At 25.2% G+C, this 15,448-nt stretch overlaps 2 protein-coding genes across 2 annotated transcripts; both read right to left on the bottom strand.

The window, feature by feature from the left end:
* Positions 1 to 1,097: 1,097 nt before the first annotated feature.
* On the bottom strand, positions 1,098 to 3,074 carry LOC112601221. Its single transcript, XM_025348703.1, has 4 exons — positions 2,970 to 3,074; positions 2,467 to 2,789; positions 2,077 to 2,333; positions 1,098 to 1,761 (listed from the first exon to the last, which is right to left on the bottom strand). The coding sequence occupies exons 1-4, from the start codon at positions 3,025 to 3,027 to the stop codon at positions 1,155 to 1,157; spliced, it is 1,245 nt and encodes a 414-aa protein (XP_025204488.1). The 5' UTR covers positions 3,028 to 3,074; the 3' UTR covers positions 1,098 to 1,154.
* A 4,754-nt stretch (positions 3,075 to 7,828) lies between these two features.
* LOC112601212 lies at positions 7,829 to 14,573 on the bottom strand. The gene is made up of 4 exons (XM_025348693.1): positions 14,465 to 14,573; positions 9,850 to 10,199; positions 8,504 to 8,596; positions 7,829 to 7,945 (listed from the first exon to the last, which is right to left on the bottom strand). The coding sequence occupies exons 1-4, from the start codon at positions 14,571 to 14,573 to the stop codon at positions 7,829 to 7,831; spliced, it is 669 nt and encodes a 222-aa protein (XP_025204478.1).
* Between the last annotated feature and the right edge of the window lie 875 nt (positions 14,574 to 15,448).

Genomic DNA, 15,448 nt, shown 5'->3' with positions numbered 1-15,448 from the left:
TTTCTATTTAAATTCTCCTTTTTTTATGTATCTATTTATGTACTTAGGTTTTTATTTTAAAACAGTTGTAATAAACTTTTAATATTATACCAATATTAAACTGCATCATGGTCCATAAAAGAAAACACAAAATAAGCATCTATATATACATATACCTACGTATAAACAGAGTCAATTTTTGGTATGAGGATTTAAAGTTAGAGTGTGGACGTGGGGTCCAAGGCCAGCACAAAGTATTGAGATTCATCTACAAAAGTATTTTTTCTTCGCTATAATAGGATTAGAGATTTTTATTTTTATTTGTATGTTAGGATAAAATTATGTTTCATAATTTTGGTAAAACTAAAATACGTACATGATTAATATATAAATACTTTATAGTAACAATTTAAATATTATAATATCAATAGTACAATTATTAATACAATGTATATGAACAACTACCTTACATTTTTTTTACTCCATATATCTAGACAACAAATATTGTTAGTAGGTATGTTATATTTTTATTATCGAATTTAGTATTTGTTTTATTGCTTTTATAATTTTATACATTGACCTGTTTGACCTAATGACACATGTATTATTATTATTATTATGTATACTACTGAAAACGAAATTTTAAGCACATGAATAAACTCGATTAGTTTTAAACGCATTTAGTATTTATAGACACTTAAGTTGTAAATATTGAACATTTTTATTTTTATTAAAATAAATAAAAAAAAACATAAAATATTGTTTTTATCTTATGTTCTCACAATAAAACAATACGAAAAAGTAATTTATTGTATATATATTGTTAAGCAGCTACTTTGAAAAAAAAATACATTCAAAATGAAGAATAGGGAGGGGTTCTGGCAGTCAAAAAAATATAAATTAAACACTGACGTTTCTTATAAAATGTGATAGCCTAATAAATGTATGAGTATATAAAATATTGTTGGTATTTGACACTATAAGAAACATAAAATACATAATAACAATTTTTTTTATAGATTAATTATAATAGACAAAAAATTATCTAAGACAAAGCTTCAGGACACATAACCCCTTCTTTGTGTACCACCAATATCTTTATGTATGTATTACATAACTGTTAAATAGACGGATATGTATTTTTAAAAATATTTGTGATAGATGTATATTTCTAATTAGAAGTCTCTAGCTTTGGAGTTAAGCATATCAGCCAAAGCTATACAAGTAGTATTCTTAAATTTTTTCACGAGGGTGTTATGAAATTCGGTCACTAAAACTTTGTTTACTTCAATCTCCTCATCTTTGGACAAGTTGAATTTTGCAGGGTCAATCACAACTTTGATGTTTTTAACTTCGGCATCTGCATAACAATCATCACGCTGGAACATATTGCTAACTGGAATTACATTGGCATTTCCGATTTCAAAATAAGCGTAATCCGTGTACAGTTTGTTGTTCTTGGTGAGCTGTACTCGGAAAGTTCCGCTCAAATCATGCATATTCATCTCCAGTGTTGCGATCAATTTTTTATTAGCCATGTCAACAGTCATATTTCTTACTCTTTGAAGGGTTTGGTTCAAACCATTAGTGAAAACGTCATCGACTTGGATTTGTATACCCGAAGGCATACTGGTATTAAATCCTTTGAAGTGTGGGTCTGATACATTCTTGTACATAATGTAAGGTCTAATCGCTTGTCGAACTGCGATAGAAACGTTAGGCTGTATCGATTTCGCTACATCATCAGCGATGTGTTGAGAAGCAATTTTTTCCAAGAAGAATCTATTAAAAATAAAGAATAATTATACTTAAGAATATTAAATAAAGTCTATATCAGTTTTTAGTATCCACATTTTCAAAGAACATACCACGATTCTATTAGTTTAATAAACGATAAGTTATTGTCAAAAAATTAAACCAGAACACTTTTAAAATAAATAAATTATATATTATTATATTGCGAATTAACTAACAGAAAATATAGTTTAGTATTTCTACAACTGAACTTGTATTGTAATATGAGCTATAAAAATAATTTACTTTGTTTTATTATATTAAGATTTACTTAATAAAATACTAGGTAATTTTGAAACTTACTTTAGGTTGCTCAAATCGTTGACATTTGTCACAACTGGAAGGTTTCCTGAAAATGATGCTTTAACACTTTCATATGAAATGCTTGAACTTGGCACTGAAGATGGATAATTCATGGTGTTTTCAGTAAGTTTCGTGTTTGCCCGGTATTTTAAGTTTCCCAATTGAATATGATAATTTCCTCCATCATAGTGTGTGGTATTAATATAATGATAGTTACCTCTAATATTGGCCTCTTTCCATTCGACATTAGTTTCGATCTATACAAACGAAATGAAATGATTATTAATTATAATGAATATTTGTATTGATTTAAACAATTAATATGTACTATATTGTGTGCCAGAATGGAAAATGATAAAAATTAAATAAATATTAGTTAATAATAGGTACCTGATCAGGTGCCCATTTAATAATAATAACGTTTTGGTCGTATTCCGTTAATCCACTGACTAAATTGTTTTCGAATATTAAATCGACGTCTGAATCATAAGTTTGTGTAATCGGTATGGGATATCCATTTTTGAAATATCCATACGGATCTGCGGGATCATAAACATGACCACTGTATTCAGAAACTATTTTTATTTGAATTTTGTATGCATCAAAAACAGCTTTTGCAATTTCTTCGTCACTTTTTCCAAGCATTTGTCTCGGCAACATCTCGGGTATCGAATCATTGTCATATCTATAATTTACCTCACTGAATACTGGATCTAAAAGTAATATTATAAATTAGATAGATAGGTACAACACTTTGGTTACATTATTTTTTAAACATTATAAAAAAAAAAAAAAAAAATGATATAAAAAACATATAATGTAAATAATAATATATTTATGGTTGAAATATTTAAAACAATTTTATTTTACACTTATCAATTTATGTGTATTACCATAAGCAATAGAGTAAGAAATGCAAACAGCCAAAACAAAAACTAATGACGACTTCATCTTGATCGCAAATAGGTTAAATGTGTTAGTTGTATAAAAGTTCTTCCTTTTATATAAATATTTTATCTTTTATGTTGATAAAACCATTTATAATTAATTAAATCTTAAGCAAAATATAAAATAATGACATATTTACCGGTAATTGCATAAACATGATAAAATAATATGTATTTCAGAATTAAACATTACAACATGATTACGTGTGTACATATATATAACGTACACACGTGCCACGTGTATTTACGTTACCAATTATAAAATTAAATTAAATTTCGAGAAATTACAAATGTTCTATTTGAATCTTTATTATGTACGTGTATACATTATTAAATAGATTAATGATCGATAAACTTTGACGCTAAAACAACTTTTATGGACTGTAAAAAAATGTATAATCTTATATTATAAAAACAGTATAATCTATAATAACTTTATTAAATTTTAACTTTTATTGTTATCTTTAGAGTTATAAAAATAAAATTTCGTTAATAACTGTCTTAAAAATTAATTTTAAATATTATTATAAATAAATAAATATATTTAAATATTTATAATATTTATTTAATGTTGTTATTAAGTCTTAGTGTGTATCAAATAGGAAAGAAAATTCGGAAAACTTAAGGACGCAATCAGTATAGTCGTTAAATATTATCGGGACGCCATTAGTGTAGTTGTTTATTATTATCGGGACGCAATTAATTTGCACCGCGCGCGACACATTGGACTTGTTCGACGACACACCGATCGAGAACTACAGGTTTAAAGTTTAAAGTAATATCTATGTTTACAAAATCAAATTCTTTTAAAAAATCTGTGTGTGTTTTACATGGAAAATAATTATTTTATTAAGGGCATCTTATTTTTATATTTTCTACTTGCTTTTATACATAATAAACTTAATGATTCATGAACTGATTTTATTGACATTGGATGTTTGAGATAAAAATGCGTCCTTGAATTGTGAATATTTCTTACTATCGGTATTAAATTAGACGAAATCAAATCTTCTCCATTAATACATATTATGTTACGGGCAAAGTAGACTATCGTGCAATGTAAACATTACCCGATTATGATGGGCAATGTAGGAAAAATTATACTTTGATCAGGTTGTATATAATTGCCCAGTCTAAGTTGGGCAATGTAAATCAATTCGTTTGAATTATTAAATTTACAATTGACTCTGTTCTTACAGCAGTTATTTTATTTATTCTTTCATCTATTTTTCTTTCAATCAATGTTTTATCAACTTCACAATAATTTTCAGTATTCATATATGTTATAGCCGCTTTTAAATCTTCTTCAGTTTTTAATCTATTTATTATTGATATTGGATGTACAATCACAATATAAAATCATCGTTTAATCCAATTTTTGCCCTACACTCAAACATTGCTTCTATACTCGCATGCCAATTACTTTATAACATATAAATATAAAAGTGCGTATATAACTTCAAAAATATAATACGTATTAAATTGACTGTAACATAGTACCTATCCCCCTCACTATATCTACTCTTTCTTAACTGCAGTTTAACTCATTTAAAAGAAAAATGTATTCAAATGGAAAGTTTTGTTTATAGCTTAAGTTACAATGCCCAATTAAATATGGGCAAAGTAACTTGGACCTGTCAAAGTACAACCCTGCATAGCAAAAATAGTATTTTTAATATATTGCCCAAAAACACAGGGAAAAGTATACATTGACCGGGCAATATAAAACATTGCCCGATAGTCTACTTTACCCGTCACATATTTATATAGATATTTCTTTTTTTAATTATTTTTTTACCTATGTATTTCACCTATGGAGTCTAAAGCTTTTCTTTAGGAAGAATTACTAATGTTTTGTCGTTTTAAAGTTTCAAAATACGATTTATTTATATTTAATAATTGAACATTTTGACCCACTGTATTTACTTTTGCTCTATTCTTACGTACAATATACGTATTATGTTTAAAAAATCTTAAATTAGCAGTATTTGTCTTTTTTAATTAACATGAAGAGACGTCATTCTGATATATCGCAACTTCGTACCTATATGATTGTGTAGACCATTGATGGATAAGACACGCGAGAATTTTCAACAATACTACCAAAACTGTTAAGATAAATTAGTATTTACCCAATGTGGCAATGAGTACTATTCTATGTATATTTACAATTAATTATCATACCAAAATCGAAAAAAAATTTTGTACCAATATTATCAGTGATGAAAAGTAGTAAATAATTTGTTTGTCGAAAAAAAAGTCCAAATGTCAGCTTTATCGATAAGTTATTGTTGTAACTATAAAGTATAAACACCACACATAGTGGTTGAAACGAATACTAGTATAATATTATTGCACCTATTCTGCACCATTATATTCCAATTTCCATTAACCATAGATAAACGACCAGTCTAAGATTGGTGTAGGAACTATCATATTAAGTAATTTTTTTTTTTTTTATGAAGGAAGTTACATACGTAATTTTTTTTCATATTTGTTTAGGAATTTACACGTCTTATTTGTAGGTAGGTAATGTATGTAAATTTTTAACTGCTCTCGTGTAAAAACTTACGATTAACACTATTAAGCTACGTTGGGAATAGGTAGATTTACATAATGAATAGAAAGTCCTAACATGATTATATATTGCCACGCTTAATATCAAAACACAAAAACAAAATGAAGTTGCAAAGTATACATAAATAATCCGTTTTAATAAGCTTAAAAAAAAGACTATTTTTTTTTCTTTTTTGCTGAAATAATATCATTATACAGGCGATATAGCATTAAAAGTGATTTGATGATAATAAATATAATTAATCTATTTAAGATTTAGTATATTCATAACAAATATACTGATTAAAAAAATAATATACTATTATACTTATACGGTAAAACTTTACAATAAAACTAATTAAAATAAAAAAAGATATGATACATAAAAGTGCTATTATAATATTACATACAATATATTATTAAAATGCTTACAATAATAGATTATAATCTTATTTTCAAGTTTTAATAGAATTCAATTAGATAAAGTTCCTATTAAATGAAACCTATTTTTAATCTTCAGTAAAAATAAAAATAAAAACACTAATAAGTAATAGTTTAATGGTTGTTTACGAAAATGTTGGCTTTTAGGAATCATGAATTTTGATTATTAGGTCATTATATATAAACATACATACACATGTAATTTATAATCACCATATTGAAATAAAAAAATCTACCTTATTTTTAACATTCCAACAACGTTAAAATATACACATTTTAATAATTATTACTATTTAAAATAGGTAGGTACTTATAATAATATACTCCAAAAATAAAAATAAAATAAACAAGAAGAAAAATATTTAAGATTGTTACCTAACCACTTTTTTTCTTGTAGAATTGTAAATCAGGGGAATTGTAATGTTAGCACGGTTTCCCCGTGCTCGCATAATTATTATTAGTAACTAGTTATTAATAAGTAATAACTTAAATTAGTTTCAGAAAGGTAGGTAAAATTAACAATATAATACATACAGCGCCGGATTGAGACTTTTCGGCCCATCGAGATTTTAAATTTCTATCAGCCCATTCATAGGTGGAGATTTTATTGTATTATACATGATAATCAATGAAGATGACTTCAACCCTAATATTGAATAATTTAGGGTTTTGAAAACGTCCCCTCCCAGTGGCGTAATTTGGGGGGGACTTGGGAATTTTCCCTAGTCTAACATTTACAACAACTTTAAGTCGGCACATTTAAAAATTATAAGAAGTTTTATTTTTAGCTCGTTAAGCCATTGTAATGAATCATATAATATTAATATTTTGATTAATAAATAAATTTATAATTATTTTATTAATTATAATATTACTAATAACAGAACAGCCGCCGTGTCCAAGTGGGACAGTAATTGGTACTTGGTGCTCACGCATTTAGAATTTAGATACTATAGACTCTGGCAGTTGGCGCTCTGCAAAGTACGTACCTACTTTGTACAAGCAAGAATTATTATATTTTTAAAAAATTTTGAGTCGGCAAATCAGTGAGTGATTGACCTAGTCTAATAAAAACTGAAACGACGCCACTGCCCCCTCCCTCTCGAAATCACTTATGGCCCATTTGACAAACATGTTGTATCTCTTATTTTATTTACATTCGAAGCAAAAAAGATTTTTTTTTTTTATTTACTTGAAGTTGGTGTGCATTATTTCATGATAGTTTCTCTATAGCGAGTTTACAAATTACTCAACATAGGTACATTGTATTAAGTTACCTCTTATACAACCATGGGCAATTTTTTTCACTAATTTTTATACTGCATATATAAAAAATACCAAATAGAAATATAAATACATATATTTATGATGAAATGTCTAAATTTAGTTTATCATTAATAAGTAAGTTTAGAACTGAAAATATGCAACAATATAATATATGCTAATACATTATATCTTTATTTTAAAATAAAAGCTTTTAGCTTAAGCTTAATCATAATTATGACCGGCTCAAATTTTACGCAACCCACCGAGATTTTCTTGGTAGCTCGCTGGTTCAATTTGGATCTGGATACATATTATTTCCAAAGGTCCGAGAAGCCCTATAACTTTCTCAATGTTTGCACTTTACATATATGTATTATTGTTATTTTTTTATTAACATATACACTGTATACTACAACATAATAACAAAATACATTAAATAGTACTTCTTAAATTCTAAAATTGTGCAACTTTAATATTAAACTAAATTTTATAATAATTATATTACACAATTATTTAAGAATATATTGAAAAATGCTGAATGGTTATATAGTATACATGCCATCTGCGAAGGTTAAAGTACCATTGATCATACTAATAATAATCGCATGATTTTTCATTTGTATCAATGTAATTAATCCAGTTATTAATAACACTATGATCTAAAACAAAAAAAAAAAAAAAATGATATACGTTTTTATTTTGAATTAAATGGTTTGAATAATTTAACTTAAATAATTATATAATAAAAATACAAAATATTGATTATCTATGTTAAATCTTGAACAGTTAGTAATGCATAGTAACATATGTTATAGTTGTACAACCCATTTGTGTTTTTTTTTTTTGTTTGTTTGTTTGTCTGAAACTTTTAAGTATTTAATAAATTATTATTGCTGCGAAACTCAGTTTACGAATTGTCCTTGATGTGGTTAAACAATTTATCACATTAACCCTTAAATACAACTCGTTATTGCTTCTAGTTTTAATAATCGTCAAATAAATCGTTTTAGTATTTCTATTTAATTAAATTAAGTTATTAGTTATTACCTATATGATACGTTATTGTCTTACTCAAACACATATAGTTATACAATACTTGAAATAATTCAATTTTTTCATTAAAATTTTATCTATTTATAAAGTTTTTAAAATATATATTTTCAAAGTTTGCATAAATCCATATTTTATTAATAAAAAGAAAATTAAAAAATACTTACTGACATAACAATATTCAAATTTATATTGAAAATTCCGTAGGAGCTAATTTCATCCAATTCAAAAAATGATAATTGAAGCATAAACATTTTAACCTATAATTATTTAAAATTATTAAACATAATATTTATATAATAGTTATAGAAAGAATAGTAATGACTTTAAAAGCTCATGTAAATTTCTTAAAAAAAGCGAAAATTCACATAAAATCTCCAAAAAATTATCAAAAAATTACTTAAATGCGTGAAAAAATTGATTTAAAAATAATTATTGTACCTATTCTATAGGTACAATTTTATTAGTATAATATTCGATAAACGTGTATAATCAGTGTATTTGTGTAAAATCACTTTTATTTTAAGTTGTAATATACGTGTTATAATTTATGACACACTAACAGTAAACTTATATCAGTAATCAGTACGTTATTTTTTTAAACATACAAATATTTTTTAAAACATAAAATTTGTAAAAAATTCCAAAGTTGTTAGTATACGCGTATAAAACGTTTCATACGTTACTTGTATAATATGACCTATATTATAAAACGTATATAACGTATAAAACTCATTTATAATGAGTTTTTGTACAAAGTGGGATATTTTCGTCATCTACATTGTACAAAAACTACAAAAAAAAAAAAAAAATCATACCATATGAAAAAATGACATAAAAATATGAAATTAATATATTTTAAATCAAGAAAGCACAAAACGAATTTTTATCAAATGCAAAAGCCATAAACATCCTATACTACTCGTATAATATATCTTTATTAATGATTACAAACGATTACTGTATAAATCATGAATTAACAATTTTAGTAAATCAATTTTAATCAATAACTAATATGCAATAAATTAGTAGTTACTCAAATTATATTATTATAAATAAAATTAATTTATGAATAATACGTAATACGCCAATAATATGATGTCATAGTGAAATCAATTATTTCGAATATTCAAAAGAAATGAAGTAGTGTTTATCTAAATATATTTTACTTGTCGTTTTATGTCGGCGTGTAAGTTTGATATACGATATAATCTTAAACAAGATATCATCCTTCTTTTCTGGAATAATATTGTTATATACAATGTTAATATTTATGTTTTTATGTATTCCATTAAATATATTATAATTATTGTAATTAAATTCTTAGTTTAAAATAATTTGCTTAATCAATTATGAATTAATGGCTAATACTCAAGACTCGATAGTATAAAATTTGTTATTTTAATTAGTTACGTAAACATATATGTATTTATATTATCTTTAAAATGTACTATAATTTATTAAACAAATATAAGCCCCGATATATATAATCGTATTCATTTTTGTAGCTTACCTTATCGTGTATCAATGAAACCACAATAATAATGGACATAGTAAAGATGAGAATTTGAAAGTTTAATACGTGTGGTATTGCATATCTCAAGATCATTATAATAGGTAGTACGTTAGGTGTTAACGATTTAGTCACGTTTATACAAATCGAAAAAAAAAATTGAACTAACAAATTTATAAAATTAAATGTAAAGAAACTTAAAAGTAATGGACCGTAACCCAAACTGAATGTTTTTAATAATTCTGATAGTTCAGAGTGCAATATCCGTATTTTTTCCAACGATATTGCTATTTCAGAATGTGACCATTCATCAAGAAAATCAGATTCTACAGGAAGAAATTCCAAAAAATCTAATAATGTTTGAAATCTATTGTTTAAGTTAAGGATAAAAAAACACGATGAAATTAAAACATTAAAATCTATAATGAACGGTGCGTTAAACAAATAGTGTATAGTTGAATAAATATTTATGATTTTTGGAGGCCATAAGTACAGCTGGTAAAATTCAAATCCGATAAAGTATACCAGTAATAAAATGTAAATCGTATTCAAAAATCGTTTACTCAAACAACGCTGTTGAACCGACAAATATGTCGAAAGTTCAGCGATATTTTGATCAAATTCTATAATGCCATTGATTAACCTAAAAAAAAAAAAAAAACAATATACATATTATTGTGTATACTTTAATTTATACTTTTTTTTTAAAAGTTACGCAGAGAGATTTGGTTTATAAGCAAAACTATTTTGATAGTACCTATATATTTGTATTATTAGCGTATCATAATATTTTTTCCATATAATAGTAACTACCTACTATTTGGAACTTAAGTATTATATGTATTGTAAAATAGTGTCTTTTATTTCAATTGTTATACTCAATATTTAGATACTAATTTAATCAATATACATCTTCTAAATTATAACAGTGCATTTATTAATTAAAACGTCCAAATGTCCAACACAAGCCTCAAAACTACATTACTCTAAGGTAACTGTAGTCTGTAATATAGAATACAACAAGAGATAATCGCGGCAACAATTTTATACTAAATAACAAGTAGTAACCGTCCAGGGCGGATTAGCATACTCATGAGTAAAGAGCGGATTTTTAGGTTCTTAAAAGCTTAAAATATGATGCTAATATGTTCTAAAAAAACCCTAAAATATTCTCTAAATATTCCTTAAACTTGTAAATATGCAGATAATATGATTTGTTTTATTTCCAAAATAATTCAATTAAAACAATAAATAACTTACATACCATTCCTTTTTGGTAACATATAAAATATTTAACTATCAAAAATACAAAACAGTTCATAGGTATATGAATATAATTAAATATATTATATAAAAACAAAATAGTTTAATAAAAACAATACATAACTTGTATGGCCTTTAGTGACAGCTAAGTTATTTAACTATAAAATATAAATCAGTTCATACTTAGTTACCTTTATAAATATAATGAAATATTAATAAAAAAACAAATAAAATTAATAAAAACAAAATTAGTTCATACTTAGTTACCTACTAAATTATATTACCATCAGTCGTAAATACTGTATCATTTATTTTATTATACGGCTCTATTCACTGTTTATGTAAATATTTTAAACTTTTGTTAATTTTCGGTATTTAAAAAAAATAAAAATGAATATTACAAATTTAACTAAATCGTTAGACATTTAAGTTAAAATAATAAACAATATAAAAGTAAAAATAGATTTATTATTAGAAATCATTCTTATCAGGTTATTATAAGATCGTAAGTACAATCACGGATGAAGAGTAACAGAATGATCATCATTACCAATTTGATTACAAACAAGTAGATAATTGGATGATTTTTAATTTTTATCATTCTTATATAAAATAATTTTTTTTCCTAGACAAAATTGTTGCTGGAAAATATCACAAATCGATAAATTAATAATGTATAATATGATTTTTTTATGAACAATAATAGAATATATTCTAAAATATGAAAAATAGGCTAAATATTCTCTTAAGTCAAAAATATGCTTTAATATGCTAAATAAATTTTTTCCTACGAATTCTGTGATGGATAAGTCGTCCACATTTTTCACTCTCATAAAGCTGCATAAAACCAATAAAAATATGTAAAAACCTAAAAATCCGCTCTCTACTCATGAATAATAGTGAACTTTCCGGATAAGCCAGTCTTCGTTTGTGCCATTCTGTTATTTTATGACAAACAGTTTATAATAATAATTATATATTAGAATAATATTATGTATTTACTTCAAAATGTATACATTGTAAATATAATTTACTTTAATAATGCTGATTATGCGGAGTGACCACAACTAGAACCTAACCTTTTTATTGGGTGACCGCAACTAGTATACACCGGTGTCTGGTTATAATATATTTTATAACAGTTTCGGGAATTGTATGAAACATTATTATTATAACACATATTTGAACGCACAAGTATGAATTTGTGTGATAGACGAAAATACATTTTCATTATCGCAGGATATTTATCAGCCTAATTGTTTTGTTACACAATATAATATACTGTATTATATATAGAATAACACATCGATGATAGCCGTTACTTATATCTTGTTGTTTTAGTATTAGTTTGAATCGTAAAAAAGTTTAAATGTGCATTGTTATGTAACTAATATAGTGTGTATTAATTTAGTATATAATTATAACTAACTAATAAGTTTTCATCAAGTATTTTAAAATGTTATTAGCGCAATTGGTCTACAAAATAGTAATTTTAAACGCAATCAGTTAACTCCCATACATATACTCGTATTATGTAGGATTTGTAAAAAATCTTACGTTTATGGATAGGGGAGATAAACAATCCCCAAACCAGCCAAACCCTCCCAAAGTGATTATTGCGCCACTGACTTGATGGATAATTAGTAATTTAATAATACTTATTTATAAATTATTCTAGGAAGAAGGTCAATTATGTTTTTTTAGATTACCTTATGACCTAAAGCATAATAGTTAAGACCATATCATAAAAAAAAAAATATTTAAAAATAAATTGTATATGTATTAATTTTTTTTCAATACATAAATAATAGAAGTAAATTTAAAAAAAACTACTTTATTCATTAGTTGTATTTTTAATAATTCGGTGTGTGGAAAAATAGAGTTAATTATCTCGGTGTTAATTCTTTTGGTAGATCAGTTTTATATTATTATATACGCAGTGCTTATACTAATAGACTGGCATTGCCTATTCTCTATAGAGTAGAAGTAGCCAGCCAAACAAACAGTAGTGATGTAGCCTATATAATCATATCAATAAGGCGATTAAACATCTATTTTTGTACAATATACAATAATATTACTCTATATTTATTATTTCCTTGTGCAAGAAGCCAAAAAAATAACAGGCATTAATTATTAATTATTATTTAAAATGTATTATTAATTCATAATAATAATCAGTTAGTTTGGTACTTCTTCTGTATAATTAGAAATTAATGATTATAATAATATCGGAATAATATTACAATATTTGAATATTAGAAATTACAGTAAGTTTTCGAGACATTTTTTTTATAGTGCTTTAAATAATAAATAGCTAGATAGTAGGTAGTAGATACTATCCTTTCATGTACAATAAAAATATTGCCATGTAGTCACAAGTAACACAAGAGCAGTGTTCTCCATGTTTTGCCGCTCTCAACGTACAAAAGGGCAAAGGCTAATCTATTGGTGTAAGCAAAGAGTGTCCAACACACGGTGAGTATTGATGCGACCATCACTTTAATTAAAAAACCATCAATTAAATGTATATAAAAAATAAATATTACGAGAAAAAAATTTACTTTAAGAATATAAAACTATAAAATATTAAAAATCAAATAAATTTTAATACCTACTGTATGAACGTTTTATCTTTATTGAGCCCGAATAGCACGGGAGTCGGGCAGTAGACACACATTACCGATATGGGTGATCAGTCGATCAACTCTAGCTAATTTTGATAAAATAATATGTTATTTTAAATTATTTTTTTTTATTATTATTATAAACAAATATACTTTCCTTGTAATTATGATTAAAATGTAATAGCTCGTAAAAATATTTTTACTTATTCGCTATAAAAAAATTATATAAAAATGTATTGTTGTATAATAATTTAATCCTTAAAATGTGTGTGGCTCACAACTTCTACTGGCACGATGTGACTCGGTCTTCTCAATAGGTTGGGCACCCCTGGTGTAAACCTAGAGGTCTAATGATTATAATATACTAAAATCTCAAAATCTGTTATCTGATGTCAGTCTTTTTCGCACACCGAAATTAAGTTCTTAGAGCTAGGTACTAGCATCGAATTATAGAATCAATGGTACTAGTGACTATGTGGTGTATTATATTATACAATATTTTAAATAAATATTTATTTCATAGTAAAAATTTAAACATAATATATTGTCATACTTTATTATCCATTTTTCTGATAGTCTTGCTGCAATAACGACAGTCCAAAATTTAACTATTAACATAAATTCTAAGAAATTAGAGAGTTCCCATGTATAAATGATGTAGGTACACGTCACTAGCACACACGTGCGCGTCAATTCAAGTAATAAATAGATGGTTGATTGCGTACTTCGTAATGATAACCCAGTAGTTGGTTCCAATGTATAAGAAATGCTAATTAATCCTAAGAACTGGCTAAAGATTAAAATTGGCCTTAAAGTTATTTTAAATACAGTCATTTCAATTAAATAATTTTCCAGTATTGTAAAAACCGAGTGAATAGAAACAAATACGCGACAACTGAAAGTTATTATTTTTACCGAGAGTTCGACTATTGATTAAGTACGCAAACAATAAACTTATATTTTTCCAAAACTACAGTGGGTGTCGAACCTATTACGTTAAATTGAATAATTATTTCTTTCTATTTGTTTACTGACAAATATTATTAAACTCGACTTTCGAGTGAAACAACGTCAAAATATTATTTCATCGATATAAATTTTAGATGCATATTTTATATGTTTATTCTACCTACTATTATTTATTTAAACTTCTAGATATAGTGTTTAATCCTATCTCCACTTAAAGTTATATTAATTCTAAAATTCAGATATAAGTATGTTATTATCGAAAATAAAGTCCAATTTAAATTTTAAAATATCATATAAATAGTAATATGTAGTTTATCAAACTATTATTGTTATTTTCTTGATGCAACGATTCATAATTTATAGTAAAAATATAATAATATATAATTCTCTTAATTTTAACAACGCAAAATTTATTACATAAGAATTTAATATCCAAAAATAACGAAATGTCAGTTATTTAACTAACTATTTATATACCTTGTTAAACTTTTACTTACTCAAGTCCTAACATAGTTCCAAGTCTACAACCAAAAAAAATGATTGTAACAATGCATTACACCATTTCAGTTTAGTTAAATGTATGTTAATGATTTAATTATAAATACAATTTACACGAAATATGAATAAACATACATTTTTTTTAATTCCCATTCTTTGAAGACCAAGTTTTAAAAAATTCAAAAAAGTAATATATTTACTATTTTATTTTGTAATTTGTAACGTAATTTAATCACTTTTAA

This window comes from Melanaphis sacchari, unplaced genomic scaffold (assembly GCF_002803265.2).
Source record: "Melanaphis sacchari strain LSU unplaced genomic scaffold, SCAv2.0 Contig76_pilon_pilon, whole genome shotgun sequence".
Lineage (NCBI taxonomy): Eukaryota > Metazoa > Arthropoda > Insecta > Hemiptera > Aphididae > Melanaphis > Melanaphis sacchari.
This window is presented reverse-complemented; position numbering and strand designations above follow the sequence as displayed.

What these genes read in the sequence shown, in the direction of transcription:
- LOC112601221 (XM_025348703.1), bottom strand. Translation starts at nt 3,027, where the DNA reads ATGAAGTCGTCATTAGTTTTTGTTTTGGCTGTTTGCATTTCTTACTCT. An exon ending in TTCTTACTCTATTGCTTATG is followed by an intron (nt 2,790 to 2,969) that starts GTAATACACATA and finishes TATTACTTTTAG; the next exon opens with ATCCAGTATTCAGTGAGGTA. An exon ending in AACGATTTGAGCAACCTAAA is followed by an intron (nt 1,762 to 2,076) that starts GTAAGTTTCAAA and finishes TATTTTTAATAG; the next exon opens with ATTCTTCTTGGAAAAAATTG.
- LOC112601212 (XM_025348693.1), bottom strand. Translation starts at nt 14,573, where the DNA reads ATGACTGTATTTAAAATAACTTTAAGGCCAATTTTAATCTTTAGCCAG. An exon ending in TACTGGGTTATCATTACGAA is followed by an intron (nt 10,200 to 14,464) that starts GTACGCAATCAA and finishes AAACATTATTAG; the next exon opens with ATTTTTTGGAATTTCTTCCT. An exon ending in ATTTGAATATTGTTATGTCA is followed by an intron (nt 7,946 to 8,503) that starts GTAAGTATTTTT and finishes TTTTTGTTTTAG; the next exon opens with ATCATAGTGTTATTAATAAC.